The 20,540-nt window shown below is 38.2% G+C and overlaps 2 protein-coding genes and 1 long non-coding RNA gene across 5 annotated transcripts in view; 2 read left to right on the forward strand and 1 right to left on the reverse strand.

Annotated features, from left to right (window-relative positions):
- Positions 1 to 12,601, forward strand: part of LOC117959540 (butyrophilin subfamily 3 member A2-like) — a 13,358-nt gene extending 757 nt beyond the window's left edge. Inside the window, exons 2-11 of one of the 3 annotated variants that reach the window (XM_034896747.1) lie at positions 695 to 755; positions 993 to 1,255; positions 1,734 to 1,830; positions 2,321 to 2,587; positions 3,732 to 3,842; positions 5,549 to 5,614; positions 6,639 to 6,692; positions 7,263 to 7,389; positions 7,885 to 8,410; positions 12,590 to 12,601. In XM_034896747.1, coding sequence (XP_034752638.1) covers positions 701 to 755; positions 993 to 1,255; positions 1,734 to 1,830; positions 2,321 to 2,587; positions 3,732 to 3,842; positions 5,549 to 5,614; positions 6,639 to 6,692; positions 7,263 to 7,389; positions 7,885 to 8,368 — 1,524 coding nt within the window. In that variant the 5' untranslated portion in view covers positions 695 to 700 and the 3' untranslated portion in view covers positions 8,369 to 8,410; positions 12,590 to 12,601. Of the gene's footprint in view, positions 1 to 694; positions 756 to 992; positions 1,256 to 1,733; positions 1,831 to 2,320; positions 2,588 to 3,731; positions 3,843 to 5,548; positions 5,615 to 6,638; positions 6,693 to 7,262; positions 7,390 to 7,884; positions 9,076 to 12,589 lie in introns of those variants that run through there. The other 2 variants (XM_034896748.1, XM_034896749.1) reach the window with 2 other exon arrangements.
- The window catches only part of LOC117959549, a 25,124-nt gene extending 8,583 nt beyond the window's left edge, over positions 1 to 16,541 (forward strand). Inside the window, exons 2-3 of the long non-coding RNA XR_004659961.1 lie at positions 15,271 to 15,273; positions 16,531 to 16,541. This is a non-coding gene — a long non-coding RNA (uncharacterized LOC117959549). The remainder of the gene's footprint in view (positions 1 to 15,270; positions 15,274 to 16,530) is intronic.
- mrrf (mitochondrial ribosome recycling factor) overlaps positions 12,268 to 20,540 on the reverse strand; it is a 26,666-nt gene continuing 18,393 nt past the window's right edge. Inside the window, exons 8-9 of the transcript XR_004659960.1 lie at positions 12,543 to 12,607; positions 12,268 to 12,398 (exon numbers count right to left, since the gene is read on the reverse strand). The gene's annotated coding sequence lies outside the window, so the exon portion shown is untranslated. The remainder of the gene's footprint in view (positions 12,399 to 12,542; positions 12,608 to 20,540) is intronic.

The following is a 20,540-nucleotide window of genomic DNA, read 5'->3' on the forward strand; positions in this document are numbered from 1 at the left end:
ATCATTATTATTTTTCTTTTGGTTATTTATGGATTATTTATGGATTATGGATATTTAGTATCTGCTAGTGCATTTGTTTTGAAAGTACCATGCAGCCTTATCCACAGGGGAAGTCTACGTATAGGGGGATCAGGTGTGTAGGAGGTTACCAAAGCCTAAAGAGACGTTGTTCCTTTGCTGTAAATGCTTGTTTGCCGAGAACTGGATAAATAAACCTCACAAAAGGCTATCTCTGTCTGGACAATGCACGTTTCTATCTCTGCGTAAGATCTACACATCCGTTGCCTCCGTGGCTGTTTGACTTTGAGTTTGATTTGTTCAATCTGAGTACAAATCGCCACTAGAAAGGGTAAAACTGCTGAGTTGTCTGTTGACACAGCTCAAAAGTCAACCGTTAATTGCTAATTTTGTTTCTTTATTACAATTTAACCAATGAGGAAGTAAATTTCTTTGAAGAGCTGAGTCATGCTGAGATTAGGAATAATAATGTTTGACTCACAAACATGTGATGTGTGTTTTTTCTCAGAGTTATTTAATTGTTTTGCAGAGTACAGAAGTTCACAAGATCATACTACTTTTGGCTTTAGAATTCACATCTGGCTTTTTCCAGTAAAATGACTCATGTTTCTGACCAACATGGCCAAATGATTTCAACATCTGTCACATCTGTACACTCCCTTCTGTTTCCCGTTAGGTCTCAATGGACTGGGCCCTACTTGTAGTTTTGCAAATCATGCTTCAGCCATCTCTCTCAGGTGTGTAATAACTAATCTTTCTTTTTGGTGTTAAGTATAGCGTTTACAGCTGTGGAAACATTAAAGAATAAATAAAAGGAAAGAACTTGCATTTACATTAAACATTTATAATTATATTTGACACACAAGCCATTTTATGAAAAAAAAGTAAAACCATCTAATACGCTTGATTTGATGTTGCATATTGCTTCAGGGCTGTTTAGAAAATTGACATTACTTTGTATTATTTCCCTGCAGTGCTGTTCACTGTTGAGGCAGAGCAAACCACATACGTCTCAAAGTTTGGAGGAGATGTTGTGATGGGCTGCAGGTTTCAGCCTAAACTATCAAATTCTCATGCTGACCTGAAGGTGACCTGGCACTCGATGACCCCCATTTTTGTTCGGGATGTGTATCGTATGGATAACTGGAAGGAGAACTTGGCGTCCCAGGATTCAGACTATCGGGGCAGAGTAAGGCTTCTCACTGAGGAGCTACAGAAAGGCTGGGCCAAGTTACAGGTCAATACTGGCAGTGATGTGTTCAGATTTACATAGAATTTGTAGGGCAGGCGATAAATACGGTCATATTTCCTCTAAGGGATGTGGTAAACTTGTGTCATCCGATTTTCATCCTATCGGTTGTATCTCATCGGGAATAACTGAGTGTCAAATTCCCCAGCGGGGCATGGGATGGCGTATAATTTCTCGCTTGTAAAAATCCTATTTCTCTTCCCATTATTATGTGTTTGCGGTGTTGTATTAGTTACTAAATAACCACTTTCAAAAAGGAAAAAAGCTGAACAATATGTGGACCAAGAGATGTGCTAAGGCCTTGTATTAGAAGATAATGATGAAAATTAGATAATACCTTGTATCAGAGGTAGATGAAAAGTAATTATGCAACAGATTTGTGTCCATTTAAACCTCTAGTTCATGAGGGCATAATGTGTAACATGACCATGTAAGGAATCTGCTTTCTTCTTTTGTCACTTCACAGGTCTCCGGGCTCAGGATCAATGACTCTGGGACCTACCAGTGTTTGGTGCAGACAGAAGACGGAGCTGATTATAAAAAGATAACTTTGTCCGTTGTAGGTAAGTATAGAGTTTGTGACAGTGTAACTTTTTAGGTTTTTAGGTGAAGACTCAAGGAACTTTGTTCCTGGAAGGGTCTTGCTCATTCACAATAGCATGTGGCCATTTCTGGGCAGTCACAGAATAACTCACAGTAAAAATGAAACTAAGCCAGTACATAACCAATATTACTCAATTTGGTCAAAAATGCTTTTGGCTCATTTAAACTTCCCTTAAGATCTTTCCTTTATCATGCAAGATCTCTTGATCCTAATAATATGATTAAATGATAGTGATGCAATGCTAAAGTAAGTAAATAAGTAAAATGTATTTCTCAAATATTTATATTATAAATAAATATAATATAAATATTATACATGTTATATTTTGTGTTGCGTAGGACAGCAGAGCAGAGTAAAGAGGCCCGAACATGATTGTGGGAACAACCTTTTTTGGAGCAACAGCCTAAACATGATGATTATTTATTCTTAATTTCTAACTCTCCCCCTAGCACCGTATGAAAATGTGACTAAACACATTCGGAAGGCTGCAGAAGGGGATGATGTGCTGCTAACCTGCCAGTCAAAGGGATACCCCAGGTCTTCTGTTATGTGGCAGGATGGACACCAGCGGAAACTCAGTTCAAATACCACAGCGATCTTAACACCAGACCAGCTTTTTAAAGTCACCAGCGAGATACGTGTCAGCTCATCAGACAAAAACAACTACACGTGCATCTTTGCAAATGATGTCTACTCTGCAACATTTCATATTCCAGGTACAGTTTTATTTCCTTTGAGGCTTTTTACTTAAAATATTTCCCAAAGAGAACATGCAACCAGACAGGGATTTGTATATGATGGCCATTTGATTGCGACATCCCCAGGTCAAGTCTGGCCAGTAAACTTTATTCCCTGTCATCCCTTCTCATTTCTTGTCAGCTCTTGTCTGCTGCCCAAAATAAAGATAAAATAATCAAATGAGATGCAAGCAGAACAGAAAAGAAGTATGACTTTTTTCTAGTGGTGGATTGTAACTAAGTACATTTAATCAAGTACTGTATTTTTACCACTTTAAACTACTACTGTGCTGTATCAATTTTCAGCTGCCAGCTTAAACACACATTAAAGTGACGCTTACACATAATTGATCACTGTTTATAATCCGATGATGTAATAAACAATATTCTGATATAGGCTCTGATGCATATTTATTATCAGTGTTTTTACTTTTGGTTCTACATTTTGATGAGCACTTCTTCCACTGACTGTGTCCCTCACTATTTAGATTTTCTATGTCCTCTAATGGCAACAACTTTAACCTCTTTTCTATGAAGTAAACAAAACTTGTACTAATATGAACTTGTCTGTCCCATTAAAAAGCAGCTGAGCTTGCAACATTAAGTTAGGTGAAGCCTTGTACATTATCATCCAAAACAGGAAATACATTATAATTTGCTAAGCTATCACTGTTCACTGCTGTTTCCTGTTATGTTCACAAATCCCTTTTGATAGAGATTTCTACTGTCATCCCACATCAATTGTAATTACCAACAGAGAGGAAAATATAAGCATTTCAGCAGTTTTTCAGAGTTACTAGGTGTTAGCTGCTTTTCTCCGAAGCGGTGGGTGGTGTTTGGGTTTAAACTTTAAAAAAAGCATTCAGCGTGTAGTAGTTATATTACAAGATTGTGTCCTGTGAGCAAATCAAAAATTGAGCATGAGGAACTTTAGTAGCGGTTTTTTGTTTGCCGTTTTTTTTTTTTGACCAATAAGAGGAAGTTTGCAATGGTTTGTCTTCGGTATATTTGGTTATTTCCATAGTGGGTATAAATCACAACCTGTCAACACTTGCCACTGTCCTCCCTGAATTAGGATTTTGTGGCACATTTTAACACTTATCTTTCTTTACTCTTTTCACAGATGAAATACCTGTTCCTCATGTAAAAAACGATGCTCTCATCATCGTATTGAGCATAGGAGTGATAATGGTTGTCATTATCGTTGTTATGCTGATGTACCGACAACAAAAAGGTAACCAGTCACTCAATTCTTCATGTGTAATATCCAGCACATAACAAAATCAATCAGGACATGTAGCTTACAACAAACACAACAGTACATGAAATGCAGTTGTAGATTCCAAATCATACTCTGAGGTCCAATAACTACATCGCGTGGAAATTTGTGTTTCGCTTAAGCTTTATATTTTATTTTGAACGATAACCCTATACAAAAACTCAATGAATAAATGCCTGCAGCACAAATCCAAACTTACGTGTTAGAAAAGGAGTGTAAGAAAGTATATTATTGATATTGACAAATGAGATAATGCACACACCAGCACGACAATGCAAAACAATTCCACATGCAGCTGTGGTAAAATATTAAAGTGACAAATGGCAGCAGTTCTATTGACAGATGGATTGTTTTTTCACAATAAAAGATACATGTGCAATGTATTAACTAAAAAATATAAGCCAATCGTCTTGATGACTTGGACATTCAATATGTAGCCAGAAGGCAGTGTGTGCAGGATATAGGTCAGGATTTCCCTTTGGAATGATAACTGCACCTGCAAAAAAAGGAGTGGAAAATCCCATTGTGCATTGTGTGTGTATCTTTTTAGTCTTCATTGTTTCCTTATTGGAATTATTCCCACTAGTTTATTTGTTACTGTTACAAGCCATTTCAAACAAATTTCAATGTACTGTAATAACTTTGGACAGAGTCAAATAGAACTTGTCCAAACAGAATATACCTATTCAGTCTCATCTCAAACAACTTACAGTAGTGACAAATGGATTAGTCAGCAACCAAAGTGTATCCTTTCTGTGTCAAACCCAGAGCGGCCTAGCAGTGTTTACTTTTTTTCTTTGTCGAATGGCTAGAGGAATTTGTTAAGTCAATAAACAGCTGTGTCATTTCAAGTGAAGAGACAATGTTGCCTCCCATACAGATGTTGATACACATGGATTCGTTCCACCACTGAAAAGAGGAAGTTTTAAAACGTGACAGCATTTAGCACCTTGATGTTTGCCATCCATCATGAGGAAAGTTTACTGTCATGTGACTCGTCATGCATGTTTTCATGTAAGCATGACAGAGCATTTTAGTGTCACAATCATAAATCTCAAGTTTGGAAACACCCAGGTTGGTCTTGGGTTGTGTGACAGGGAAATTTGAGGCTATTTGTGAATGTGTGGGTGGTTTTTCAGTATGGCACGTTTGTTGTTTGTATAATCCCCCAAACAGATACCTCCATCATTTCAATAGTAGGCTTATTACACGTTTTTTCGTATATATGACTGTGTGAAAATGATAAGACGTTTTACTTCAGCTGCTGGTGCAAACGTACAAATGGTATTTTTAGCTAGTATCAGTTCGCAATTTCTACAAAGTTCTTGCACACCATCAACCCGTAATAACAGGTGCGTAGGTAAAATACTTACAAGAGCACAAAAATAAATGACAAACATAGTATTTAAAAAAGAAAAAACCCTATGTACAATTATTAAATAAAAAACAAATTGTGTAAAACAAATTCATAGCCAGTACATTATATAATACCATACCACCTCAAATATATTACCTGTCAAACATAGAGAAAGCGACGTTGATGCCTGTGGAAAAAAAACTTCTTAATACATTTCTGTCTATTTATATACAGTGCAACAAACTTCTACCCTTCTATCTATCCAAACCTAAATAATTAAACACCGGCTGTTTTTTTTCTATAGGTTCGAGGACTAAAAGTACCAGGAAACTTTTAGTCAACAGTCAAAGGTCTGTTCCTGCTGCTGCCTGTGAGTTGAAACAGCTACACACACACACACACACACACACACACACACACATACACACATCTTTGGGGAGGGGGGGAAGCTCGGCTGCTCACCAGCTTAATCAGCGAGAGTGGATGCAGGTTTGCCTCATGAGGTCTTTTCTGGAGATAGGTCTGTAGTGGATGACATGTTTATAATATTTGGGGTGCCTACTGTAGTGGGTGCACATATATGGATAAATAGTGATGTTTGTTGTACCCGATCTATCCAATTGTAAGGATGTTTTGAGAAACGTAAGTGTTAATGTTGCTTGGTCGGGATAGCTCACCCTATAATCGTCTGTGTAGGTGGTACGGCCCAATTGAGTTAAAAGGGCATCAGGTGAAAAAAGAAGGATGTTGGCAGCTTGCGGGGATGTTACTGGTTTGTTTATTTGCTCTTATGTTGCCTCAGTTTAATAATTTGGTTTGAGTATATTTTTGTTAATGAAAAGCGGTCTCTCTGGTCTTCAAGTGTGACAGTGACTATTGTGGTTTAACCAAATCCTTACCAAACATGCAAGCAAGTGTGAAAGTAAGCTTGAACTGTGATTTCCAAAAAATGGCTAACAGCTCAAGTCACTGCATGCCTTTTTACAAGTGACAAATGAATAACACTTAGTAATTCAACTAGGCCTATGGTTAAAGTTGTACATTTGAAATGAAGGTGGCTTGACTGAAATATAGCCATTCAATAAATGACCATATGAATCAACAGTGTGTCAAAGCTCTTTTTTTTTTTTTTACATGTTCTCCTAAATCCAGAAGTGCAAAGAGCCCCTTTCTTTGAATTTATACATTACAAAGTACACGTGAGATCGATCTGATTAAAAATTGCATTGAGGTGTATGTGATTGGATTTGCACTACCACGATTAATCTAGTAATTGTACAGTCACTGTAGCAATGATTGAACTACTCAATCATTAATAACACTGACTGCTTCCGTACTTCTGAGAATGTTACTCTCCTCCATGTTGGTGACCTAACAAGGCTGTTCCTTTCCAGCAGGTCGACAAATAAATAAAGACAACGAGGAAGTGATAACTATTTTAAATGAAGGTAAGTGACCCTTTTGACTCTAATAACTATGGTTTACATTATTTATGTTTTTCAATTGATGTGGAGAAACGTTTTTTTACATTCACAATTTCCTAAAACCCAAGGTGATGTCTTCAAATGGCTTAGTTGTCCAACCAAACCCAAAGATATTCAGTCTACCACCACATAAGATACAGAAAAGCAGAAAATCATCATGATTTACATAGCTGCTTAAAAAAGTAATTTTCTGTCAATCGACAAATCGACTCACTAAACATTATCATACATAATTTGCAGTGGCACTGACTAAAAAACCTGTTGTCTTTTGTTGGACGCCCTTAGATGTTTAACACTGATCTTAAGACACCCACAAATTCAATGTTTTGAGCAAGCCTCTCAAAAAAGACAAATTCAGTTAGACTTCTTTCCGAAATCTGTGGTCTACATCAATTTAAAAATGCCCTTTACTGTAAAATACTGTACTGCGTTTGTATTATCATAGAGGAATTTTCCTGTGCATTACAGAACAAAAACATCTAAAGGATTTCTTTTTTGCTTTCTATATGATCCGATCTGTCTTGTTGTCTGCAGGTAGCATGGAGGAACATCTGGGGGCGTTTCTGAAAGCCTATTATTCCGATACCTCCCTCAGCACAGAGGTGAGACGCCACTGTGACGCTTTCTGTGTGGAGGAGCTGCCTTACAAGCTCCAAAACAAGTGAGTCACAAACACAAATTTCCACATTGATCAGAATGCCAGACCTGTATAATCTCAATTCCAGTAACACCAAAGTCATAGCTCTTTTCTTTGTTTCTCTTTGTCTTTGTGCAGATACATATTTGTGCTATCTCCTGTCTCATTACAGTCTGCAAACCATTCCTCTGTTGTTGAGCAGTTTCTACTCAGAGCAGGGTTAAATTAAATTGGATGATGCAACACGCCTAATTACGATAGCTTCCTCCATTTTGGATTGCCCAGATGGCTTTATGACCAATGGTGTCAATTTTCGAATCAAACGTGAACAATTTTGGCAGATTTTCTTTACCACTGCAAGCAAATAGCCAGATAGAAGCGATTCCATTGAATTAAGTAATTTTTGTAAAATGTTGTTGTTGAATATATTTTTAAATATATATATATATATAATATATATATATATAATATTTGTACGGGCCTGTCTAGCTTACAATCCCAATTCTTTTTTCTTTTTAGTAAGGACCAGCCTGTGAATCTTCAAGCTTTACTCCCAGAAGCTGGAGAGACTCTTTTTCTTGAGGGACCTTCAGGAAGCGGGAAGACAACCGTAGCCCACATCCTGGTCTCTTCTTGGACTAAGATGCACACACATGCCCTCTCTAACCTCCTCGATCTCAGCACTCTTAGACTTTTCTTATATGTTGACTGCAGCAAAGTGAAGGGTGACTTGTTTCAGGAAATACTGATTCAGCTTTCTCTCACGGAACAGATATCAGGGGATGAGCTGAGAGCTATTTTAACCAGGTCCAGTGAGGCACTGCTGTTGTTGGATGGGTACAGAGAAGGGAAGGACTTTTTTGATAAGTCCTTGAGGAAGTTTCTACTGGAAAAAAGAGGGTGCAGGGTGCTGCTCATGGCCTGCCCCGGACACTGCCCCACACTCAAAGACACAGTTGGAACAGAAGGGGTGCTGCACCTCCAAACACAAAGTATGACATAATGAGAACATTTTTGACCAACAAAGACAGACATTAAAACTTATGTTTTTACACAGACTGTGAGGTTGGATTTTATTATAAACCCAAATATGCTGCAAGTTGTTGAAATTAAAGTGCTCATATTATGCTTTTTGGCTTTTCCCATTCCTTTATTGTGTTATATGTCTTTTTTGCATGTTATAGGTTTACAAAGTGAAAAGCACAAAGTCCACCTCAAAGGGACTTACCATCTTCAACAGAAAACACTGTTCACAGATTGCTCCAAACAGATCAATTGTAGTCCAGCCTTTACTTGTGTGACAAACGTGCGTTACTTTGTAACACACGTTTTAATGCTCGCAAATGTGTTACCATGGCAAACCTCAAACTGTTTCTGACTGGCCACCAGTGTTTACGTACTGAGCATGTGCAACTCCCAACAAAGATGGAACAGAAGTGTGATGCTTCACTCTGTAGCTAAAACGGAGAGCTCGGCACACAGGGTAAGAAGAGGAGCTGCAGCAATGTGCAGTGCAACAAAAATATGGTGTTTTTCAAAATGAAGGCTATAAACCTATTCTGGTAGAACCTCTAAATACAATTATGAACCTCAAGAGGAGCAAAATATGAGCATTTTATATGTAAGACATGCAAATAAATTCCACTTTTATATCCATTACATGACAGCCCTGATTATCATTTTGAGTAAAATTATAACATGTAATAATTCTTTTTACTTTTTTTTTTTAAATCAAGGTACATTATTTAACCCATCCCCTACAGTAAGGATGGAGCAACTCAACAGTGTAATCGGTAATTCACGTTAGCTTTGTTTACGTTATTTGAATCTCCTTAAAGTGATTTTAGCTTCACCATCAAACTCTCTGTTTCCATCAGATCGGATAGTTCAAACACTTAATTAATGATTGCAGTTGTTTCAGTTTCTGTTCTGTGTCAGTCCAGGAGAAAAAGAAAGATCATTATTAGGGTCATTTGCTGGACTGCATGCAAGGCACAAATAGCTTCTATGTGCTATTAGTAAAAAGGGAAGTGACTATATAAGTATTACTGGCAAGAGAGCTAGCTGATTCCCGTAACATATGATTTTTTTATTTTTATTATTTCTGTGTGTTATCTCTTCGCCAGTAATTGGAGCATCTTATCGTACCAAATTCTGAGTAATTCAGATTTTCCTTCAGTCAACATGTTATCCTCCGGTATTATGCATGTTTGACTCATTTTCTCCCACGCTTATTGTATTGAAACTGCAACATAAACGTTCAAGTGGGTTTAGAGGAAGCTTTACTGAATGCCAAATTGAGTGTTTTCCCAGTGCAGTCAGCATTCATCTGCATGTTATTTCCTTTCTCCCATTCTTCCAAAATATTTCTGTATTAGGGTTAAATTGCCATATAAATTGAGAAAGACTAACAACGTAAGTCTTACTGAGGTGGAATGGATATTTATGGTGGTTGACGTATGTTGCAGATAAAAGACTAGGATGCCATGCTGGTTCATGAGCGGACAGAATGGATTCAGGAAATGTTATACAGTCCGTAATCCGACCCACAGGATCAATTGGGGTGGCAGTAGCTCAGTCCATAGGGAGATGGGTTGGGAACCGGAGGGTCACTGGTTCAAATCCCCGTATGGACCCAAAAAGTTGGGAGCGTGGATTGGTGGCTGGAGAGATGCCAGTTCACCTCCTGGGCACTGCCAGGTGCCCTTGAGCAAGGCACCGTACCCCCCGACCGCTCAGGGCGTGGTTCAGCTGGCAGCCCACTCACTCTGACATCTCTGCATGTAAAGGTCCTGAGCATGTGTGTGTATTTCAGGCCTGTGTGTGAGTACTAACAAAAAGTGTGTACACAGAGTGTAGTGCAGTAATTTCCCCATTGGGGACTAATAAACAAATTATCTTATCTTAAAGTCTCTTCTTTATCCACTTTTATACATCTTGGATTCCATAATGTTTTGTATAATTAATATGAATATGCAAAGTTACTAAAGCTATAATATAGATAACTAAAACGTACAATAGGCAACTAGGAGAAAATTAAAATAATTAAAAGTACCTTACAGTTGTGTTGAAGTACAACATTGTTGTAAAATGTTTGTTGAAGCACCATAATAGGAAATTCATGTTGTTTAGTTTAAAACAGTCCAAAAGAAAATTATAGTGTTATTAAAAGTCAACATTTACATTAATTAAAGTACTTGATTTACATCTGAAAAGGTACACAGCCTTGTTTGTTTAACAGTAATTTAGTCTTACAGTACTGCAAACTGTCACAGGAAGTGCTTTTATCTTGAAGTAGCTTATACGGAAGTTGTCAGTTGTGTATCCTTGCTAGCTTTGAGATGAACGTGAGATAAAACTGTAAAACATATGGTCCTCTTTGTCTTTGTAATGGCCTTAAGCTTCCCCTGACAAAATTGTGTTATACTCTGTTTACCTCATACGTTTACATGTTATTTTGTATACTTTTGTATGTCATTTGTGTTCTGTTTCCTATTTTTGCAATAAAGACAAACAAAAAAAAGATGAACGTGAGATGCTAGCTGTCCATGGAGATGCTAGATGCAAAACAACACCGTCAAGCTTAAGTTGTTCACTTTGATGTTTGTACATCTGCAACACATGGAACAGGAAACGTCCATAGTAAAAGAAAAGCGTGTTTGGTCGTCATTCGAAGGCATATAGGCATAGCGTACTCTCCACGGCTGATAAAATGTAATGATATTTAGGTGTAGCAAGCGAAACATTAAATTCCCGACATGTTTCTATCTGTCAGTGGCTCGGACACGCTGCTGTCCGCGCGGACGTACCGTCACTTGTTGGACAGATGTGTCCGTGACTGCACAGCACCTCGCTTCGTACATCCTCAAAATAATATCTTTCTCGCAAATGTATTCGTCTCTTCAGCTCAACCATCGAATACAGCATCAGTAAATAATACTTACGGCTTGTTTTTCCTGTAAAGAAATGTTTCGAGGTGTTGGTGAATTCTTAAAAAGGAAAAACACCAATCAATGTTGCGTTTAAATGTGTTAGCGTTACTGAGATTGTAATGGGTATAATATTACAGAAATTGAATTAACGTTGACGCAGTAATGCACAATTCACTAATAATTTAATATAAAAAAATATAAAAAAAAAATTAAATAAAAATAATTCTAATACAGCAAATAGGAATCCATTACTGTACTTCGTTACTTTTGTAACGTGTTAATCCCAACACTGATTATTGTGCACGTTTTGCTATATAATAGCTTGTATGGGACTGAGGACAGTAACAACATGGAGGTTGTTTGGTTAGAAATCTGGTTACATCAGAAAAACGACTGGAACTGGGTTACTTAAAGCTTTTTAAAAACGTTTATGACACTATTGGATCAATTGGTGAAAGCCTTTGCTCCCAGTGATGAATCCAGAGATAATCATCCTCCAATTCTGCAGTTATTCTCAGCACTATATTGCAGCATTTGAGCTCATTGTTTTGGTTGATGTAAATGGTCTGCATTCATAGGCTATAGTGCTTTTCTAGTATTAACGACTACTCAAAGCGCTTTCGCATAGTACAGGAACCATTCACACACACGTTCAAACACTGTGGCCTAGACTGCCATGCAAGGTGCCACCTGCTCATCAGATAAACAATTAAACACACATCTACACACTGATGGCGCAGCATTGGGAGCAATTTGGGGTTCAGTGTCTTGCCCAACGACACTTTGACATGCAGGGCCAGGTAACGACCCACCAACCTTCCGATTGGTAGACAACTGCTCTACCACCTGAGCCACATCCGCTGTCATCAACCTTGTGTCTAGTTGCAGCAAGCAGCTGTTTTTATTTCATATGAACTCACACACTCAGCCCAAGTACAGAGATTAAACAAGAGTGAAATTGGTATAACATTCATTGTGACGCCAGAAACACAAGTCCAAGTAAATGCTAAAGATGCCCCATATCTGCTGGATGAGTAAATAAGACAATCTTTGCTAACAAGTTTACCACAAGAACTTTATATGGTGATAATAAGTCAATAACTTTGACATCTCTCCATCTATTGCATTTATAGGTATTCAGCATGTGTGTGTAACTCAGGCCTGTTTGTAATGTGTGTAATGACAACAGAGTGTAAATTGTAATTTTCCTTTGTGGGATTAATAAAGTATACATTATTATTATAACAGCGGGTTCCTTCCTTTAGAAAACTTGGTTAGTTGTAGGTTGGTAGTAAACAAACAATATTCTCCTGTAAAGAGAAACCAAGGGAAATGTTTAGGTCATAAAATGATCATACACACATAAAACTAAATATACAACATACATAATATATTGTATTATTAATAAAACATACATATTTGACAAGGATTGTGCCTATACTCTGTGCTGTTGACTTAATTAAAAATATAATCATTGCAGTTAAAGCAAAACAACCCACCAAAATTACACATTATCCTGTTCCAAAGTGAATGATTAGCCTCCATGAGCTGTTGACTGCTGGTTAATTATGGACGACTTTGTCCAACTAATACTTGGCCATTAATACTGCGGAAATGGCTTTCACATAATTTTTTTTTATCCTGAGATGTTCTGCTTTGCTCAGCAAGTTAATGAATACATCCTGTAATCTGCAATCACAGCAGTGACTAATCGTCTGTCTTTGTGTTTCTTCATGCAAACTGGTGAAAATCAAATATACTGGCAATCTGGACAGACTTATCAGTCTTTTTAATGTTCAAAATCAGACAATTTGCATAAAAGAGTCATCATAAAATATCCTCTGTCTTTTTTGAATATTCCAATGTGTAATGTTAACACTTAGTGACTGCCCTAGTATGTTTAATTAAAGTTTCTCTTTTGACTTAAATCAAGACATCATCATTCCAAATAACAATCCATTCATCCATACATCTTCAGCCGCTTAACCAGGACAAAACAAATGATTACACATAAACATAACGCGCCGTGATCTCAGGTATTTCAACATGATCACAAAAGCTAGGGCTTTTCAGGCAAAATATCTCGGTTCTGTAGATCACAGTAAGAAATCGGCATGACTGGAAATACCAGATGGGTTGCGATATTTTGGAAATGAAGACGGTTTGGCATGGACAAAAGAGAAGTGGTTTATGATGCAACGGTGGTTTGACAAGCATCTCCTCAAGTTTCAATCATTTTTATAATTCAAACATGAGTTTGAGTTCACAGAGTAGGCCTATTCATTATTATTGAGTAGTAAGTATTTATTTTGTTGTTATTCTTATTTAATATCTAAAAGCACTATGTTTCTGGTAGTTCCAGTCCCTGTCTACTTTGTTTCACTAGAGGGTGCTATGCTCCTTCACATGAAGCCTCAGTGGGAGAGCTGTAGGTTACTGACAATTGATTAAGCCATGAAATTTAAGAATGTGAAAAAGGGTCAAAGGAAAAACATTATTTAGCCACAAAACATACAAAGAGCTATTTTTGGTGGCATTTGATAAAAAGAGAAGGTTCTTCTGAGGTAACTCTTGTACATATTCTTCTAAGTTACTGTCTATGCTTTGTTATCTTATTGTAGTCTTTGTCAGTTTTATTGTTTCCCTTCTTTCTTTTTTTTTTTTTTACAAAATTCTTAGCTCTCAGACAGGCTCAGTTGGTATGTATGTCCGAATGCTCTAATTCTTTTACACGAGTGGCCAAAATACTGTAACAGCAGCACAAAAACAGGAACACTTTTCATGTTTTTTTCTCCTGCATTGTCAATTTCTTTGGGGCATAGTAAAAATAAAAAGTGTTTCTGTTCCGAAAATACAACTGCTTTGTCCAGCTGTCCAAGATATTCTCCTCATCCATTTAATCTGAGAAAAATGCTTCTCTCTGAAACTCAACTCCCAAACATAGCTGATGCTATACCGCAACCCCCCTTTCTAGCACACACACACACACACACAGAGTTAACCTCATCAAAAAGGACGGTCTCCGACGTGCGCGGCCCCCATTTCCTACTTCAACTTCAACCTCCCAGACCAAAGAGGCGGTTTCATCATTTGGTAATTAATATTCTAGGGAAGAGGAAAGCATCAGGAAACAATTATTCAATAATGTATGGATGTAAATGCACACTGTGTCCACATGAAAACACACACACACACATGCACAAGCACATATATATCACCATGATCGACTCTTCCTCTCTTCTGAGATCAGGTTACTGGAGTGAATGTAGTGAATGTGCTGGATGGAGGGTGCTGGCTTATATACACACGTTGTGTTCTATATTCTTAGTAAAATGTTTACGCCAGAGAATGTTACTAGACAACTACGCTATGGTCAGATTCCAGCATAACTTATGCTTTTATGCAGCCAACAAGTAACAATAAGATGATACACTGATGCAAAATGTGACAATTGTGCATGGAGTACATAAATGCCTTCATCAAACCAAATAAATAAGCAAGCTGTTACAACTACAAATATATGTTCCAGTTTCAAAAGTGTGTGTTCCAGACCCGCCTAGAGTGGATATGCTTATTAATTTTATAAAACAATATAGACAGTCAATGGAGGAAATAGAAGTTAAAAGTAGAGGATCGTAAATATAAACTGACATTAAAGGACAAGATATACGAGGATGTGGTATAACATGACATTTTATGATATTAAATAATAGATGATGATGATATGATAGCTTTTTCATCTGAACAGCGGTTAACTGTCATGAAATGAAAAGATAAGACAGGAAGAAGACAAGATGATGGCATGTTATAATGTGACACGGCAAGACTTAACATGAAACGACACATCACATTAAAAGACATGTCCTGATGTGTAGTATATATGTTTATGTGTAAAGCACTTCAAAGTGTCATGTTGAAAGGTGCCATGCAAATACATAAACTGTATGCCTTGCCTATTTTTGTAATACAGTAGATAGTAAGTGCAATTATATGTGCAAAAGCAGTGAAATGTGGGAATGTTCCATTTCTATACTGCAACTTGGCAATTTGGTAGATGTCAAGGTAGCTTTGTGGCTAGATTCCCATTTCCAATAAGGCCCAGGTCTGATCCTCGCAACAGCTTTATTGCCCATTAAAATAACCCTAAAACGCACACATTATCACTAATACTAAGCCATTTAAATCAAAAACATAAATGCAAAAACCACACCGGTTATAGACTTGTTAAAGTACAAATAATTTTTCATAACTGCAGTACGTGCTGTACAGTGAAAGGGAGGATAGGGCATTGTGGGTTGATGGGTTGATGTGTTGATGTAAGCTAAAAGGATGCCACATAACTTCAGTCTGCATCCCCATAGTCTCTGCTGGCTCTGACCCAGTCTGTCTGGTAATTGGGATCAGATGAGTGGCAGCAAAAGCGAGGCGACCTGGGTTCTCCAGGACTCACACTAACCTGGAAGCATTTATTTTATGGAAAAGATGTTTAGTTAAAGTGCAGCGCTGCAGCCTAGCCCCTCTAATGACTCTCCAGCTCTTTTGCCCAGGCCTGCAGACAGAGCCCTGTGATGGATATGACTGGTGAAACAGGAACGAACACACAAAGACACGAACACACACACACACACACGCACGCACGCACGCACGCACGCACGCACACACACACACACACACTTCCATCACTGTGCACCGTGATGGATATGACTGGTGAAAGCTCTGAACACTGTTTCCTGAGTCCTTCACTTCCTTCCTCCCAGGCCTCGGTCAGCCAAGCTGAGCCAGGTTTCACTAGACTCGGGTCGGATTGGATTGCAGATTAACTGGCTTCCTGTCCAATCCGTTGGCTGCGTTCATCTGCTTTCCTAACGGTCACTTTTATTTATGAGCAAGCGGTGACCTTATTGAGGATGAATGAGTCTCTTCAGGATGGATGAGATCTTGGACGAGATTGGTGATTTACAGAGGGACAATGTTGTTTAGAAGTGAATTGGCGAGAAGGAAATATATAAACATTTTTTTCTCAAATAAGACTTAATAAAGAAATGTAATAGAATAGTGTGTCTATGTATATGCACAGGCTTTTCCTTACATCCAACAGCTTCCACCCCTCTTTATTGGTGCAGTATATGTTTTCTCTTGCTGCACTACAGTAAACGGCAGCAGAAGTTTTTCGAAGCGGTTATTACACTGCAAAAATCTCCACCCAAACAAGACATTTTTGTCTATTTTTTAGCCCTGAAAGTCTTATTTTCATAAGACAAGTGGGGAAAAAAAATCTGCCAGCGTGGGTAGATATTCTAGTACAAATTACTAACTTGAATCAAGTATCTTTTTTTGCTATTCTAGTGCAGTCATCTGTCTAATTCTGTCTTGTTTCAATGAACTCACTTTTCAATGGAAATGAGTAGAAATAATGCCTCTGCAATATCAGATTTTTAAAATTTGTTTTACTAGCATAGATACAAAACGTTTTCCTACCAGTATTTGGTCTAAGACGAGTGTTTTCTATAGTTTATCCAGTCATTTAAATGTGCAAAAAAAAAATATATATATATATATCTTCTAAAAAAAATGTCCAGATATATAGACAAAAGTCTAAGTAAAAACGTTTATATATTATAATAAACAGCAGGTCATGCCAGACAGATTTATACTATTTTTTTGTTTTTGTCGTTATTTCTTTAAAAAGAATTGGCTGAGTACTTAAATTGTAAATTGGGTCCATTGTCATTACCTCCACCATCCCATCACTATAGGGCTCCACCGCCACCCACCCCACACCTTTAATCCTCCCCCCCCCCACCTCTCTCCTGCTGGCAGCCCTTGATTACACTACACGTCTCCTGGGGGAAGGTTTAAACTCCTCAGAGATAGTAATATCGAGGGCACTACTGGCTAGTCACTTCAGATCAGGGCGGGGGGAGGAAATGGCGACGGACATAAAGCTAAATATATAATTCCTCCCATGCCGGTAATCACGATGTCCAGACGATTTGAAATGACAGTTTAACCACTTTAAACTGAGGAACGCTTTGTTCAGATTTGAGAAGCAGGAGGTGTGTGCTGAAGCGTCTGGTTGTTCACTACGATGGTCGGGGAGCCTCTTCTTGGGTATAGAGGCTGTCCAAAGGGACCCGTGTGGTCCTCTCTAAATGCACGTTTAAACTCCATTGACTTAAAATGGCTCGCAGACCAGACAGGAGCAATTCTGTGAATGACTGACATGCCAAGAGCTCCGGAAGGAAACACTCTCACCGCTCGGTATTAGTTCACCTGATTATTAGGATATCCAGCTTCCTCCTAAAATGGCCGGCCATTTCCCTGTTAGAGGCAGTAAGAGCACCCACCTGGATTAGGACTAAACATGGTCTGCATTACACCAGGCACAACAAGGCCTCATGGCACACATCTATAAATATGAATAGGCTAATCTGCACACATTCTTTTCTGCAAGCCAGTTACTACATCCCTGAAAGGGTCAGATATACTCTTATGAACATCTAATCCATTATAAAAAAATCTTCAATTTGCATATGCAGAGATTTTTGTTCCAGACAGGCTCTCTCTTGGTGTGTGTCCCCCCCACCTCCTATCATCAGATCATCACATTGAAAGGGTAGAGTGCATTTTGTATTCACATGCTGATTGGATCCTTGATGACATCTTCAGGGTGGCTTCACACACTTTGAAACCCTTACACTCCAGAGGTGATGAGGGGAAGAGCGAGAGAGAGAGAGAGAGAGAGAGAGAGAGAGAGAGAGAGAGAGAGAGAGAGAGAGAGAGAGAGAGAGAGAGAGAGAGAGAGAATAAGAGGTGTGTATGTGTGGGATTTGTCCAATTCTGTCTACACCAAAGTGGTCGGCTCCTCAGTGGTTCAGCTGCTGCAGGAGCATACTGATACTCAGAGTGTAATCACAGGCGGCACAAAGGGAAGACAGAAGACTATTTTTCACACACGCAGTGGCTATACAATATTATGTAGGTTGTGTTGGGACACTAGTATATTAGACCATGTTATTGATCTTCTCTCAAAAGATATCAATAATGCAATAAAAGAATCTTCATGAAAAGAAAAGAAATTGAGAAGAAGAATGCTAAGAGGGGAAGAATGAAGTAAGAGAGGATGGAGAGACTGTAATAAAGAGGAACAGTTACAGGACTTAGATTTCTTTTCCTAATAAGAATTTTAATAGTATACACTTGGGGCTGTATTTGATATTTGGGCATTCTGAAAACAGTAAAAGGATTAATTTGGATTTAATAAGCACTCCGCAACAAACATAACTTCAAAAATTACCATTTTGCTAATTTAAAGTGAGGCTGCACAACTTTTGAAAGTTGAATGTATTTTTCCTCTTACAAATGAAAACTATCTCAAAACAAACCGTTGATCAATTCAGCCTCACTCGGTGTGGTATGACCAGTGGCTCAGGTTGACTACAATATCTAAGTTACTAAAACGTAACTTAGATATTGCTGAATAACTGAAATTACTGAGTCAATTTGTTGATTTACGACTCTTCCCTACTTGTGCTACTTTTACATTATATTTTAGCATTTACCATTATATAAACAGACATCCCATACATGTCCCCATTTGCCCCCTTTATTAGCAAAAGTTATGTTTTACCTCTTGAGATAAATGGATTTAAATGTAATGTTTCCTAGTGTCCTGAAATTCTGTTTTGAACATCCAATTTGCATTTTTTTGTCATGCAAGAATCAGACATTGCTGTTTTTTTAGTAAAAATACAGCTTTAAGAGTTGTAAGTAAAAGCAGTAAGTCCAAAATGTGTAACTGGTTATCTATCAGTTGGACTATGAATTCAAATGTGTACCAAACTAATTTATATATTTTTGTGAGGAACCACCAAAAGGACACACCAATACTTACACAAAGACAGACCTCAATTGCTCTCACACACGCACACGCACACACACACACACACACACACACACACACACACACACACACACACACACACACACACACACACACACACACACACACACACACACACACACACACACACACACACACACACACACAAAAAAAAAAGGCGGTACTAGTAGTAGTAAACATTTGAAAGGAACAGGGGTAATTCACTTGATAAATGTCAACCAAAATGAAGCTATCAGCTGAAAGCAATTTCCTTGTGCTTGCATGTGTTCTGCGCCAAGGACTTGGGAGATTTTCACCCCTCCATCGATCATGAAGCCTCTGTTTTAGGCCAAGGTACACAATGCCCTCAAATTGCTGACATATGGACCTAGAATCACCACAAAAAGCTGCCATTTCCACCCCACCCCTCGTCTGTCCCGACCCAGCCACTCCTCTGCTAAACTCTTGTTTATCCAACGACTCTCGTCTGTTTAGGCCATTAAAGCGAAGCCATTCAGGGATACAGAGGGCCAAGGCAAATGTAGTAAAGCCACAATCTGTAGCGTGCAACTTGGCGCCGCTACCAGCTTAAACCAAAAATGACACAAAACCACCCTAGAATCTGCATTGTCACTAATCCTCAATTCATTTTGTCCATTCAAAAGACTTGGGACAGCATATTGATTAAGATTTAATTAGTAGTTTGCACTGTCGCAGTGCTGTAATCATCAAATGCCTGGTTGGTTATAAGAGCAAAGTGTGTGGGCAAACCTTTAAAATAAAATCTGTGTGCCATGTGGGCTGCCTGCGACCTGTAGCAGAGGAAGCAAAATAAACCATGATAAAGATGAACACACCGACCACATAATAGTATGAAAAGCCTCTAGCTGGTGTAAACAGCAGATAGATGAAAGCAGAGACATGTGTTTGTTGCTGGCTAGGTTTCCCATTCGTACCTTTCTCGTTATTGTTGCTCTTTGGATAACTACTCATACAAAAATTCATGAACGTGGCTTTAAAAGTGCAGTTATTTAAAGGCAAAGAAGGCCAAATGCACATCATTAAAAGCTCTTTTCCCAATGGACATTTGTGGTGCCAGCAGCCAGGCCCTGGAGGCCTGTACACAGGAAAAGTCCATTATCACTCTGACTAATGGAGAAGGGGGCGACTTCAAACCAACAGTGGAGAAAAACAAAACAAAACGAGAGAGAAAGATGACGCACATCGTATAAAGTTCTTTAATGGACTCCATAAATAATGTTACTTTCCCGACTTTATTGTTGAGAGTGTAGCCATTTTATCAATCCTAGACACAGGCAGAAATTAAAAGTTTTTTTTTTTTTTTTTTTTTTTTTACCCAA

Source organism: Etheostoma cragini, chromosome 16 (assembly GCF_013103735.1).
Source record: "Etheostoma cragini isolate CJK2018 chromosome 16, CSU_Ecrag_1.0, whole genome shotgun sequence".
Lineage (NCBI taxonomy): Eukaryota > Metazoa > Chordata > Actinopteri > Perciformes > Percidae > Etheostoma > Etheostoma cragini.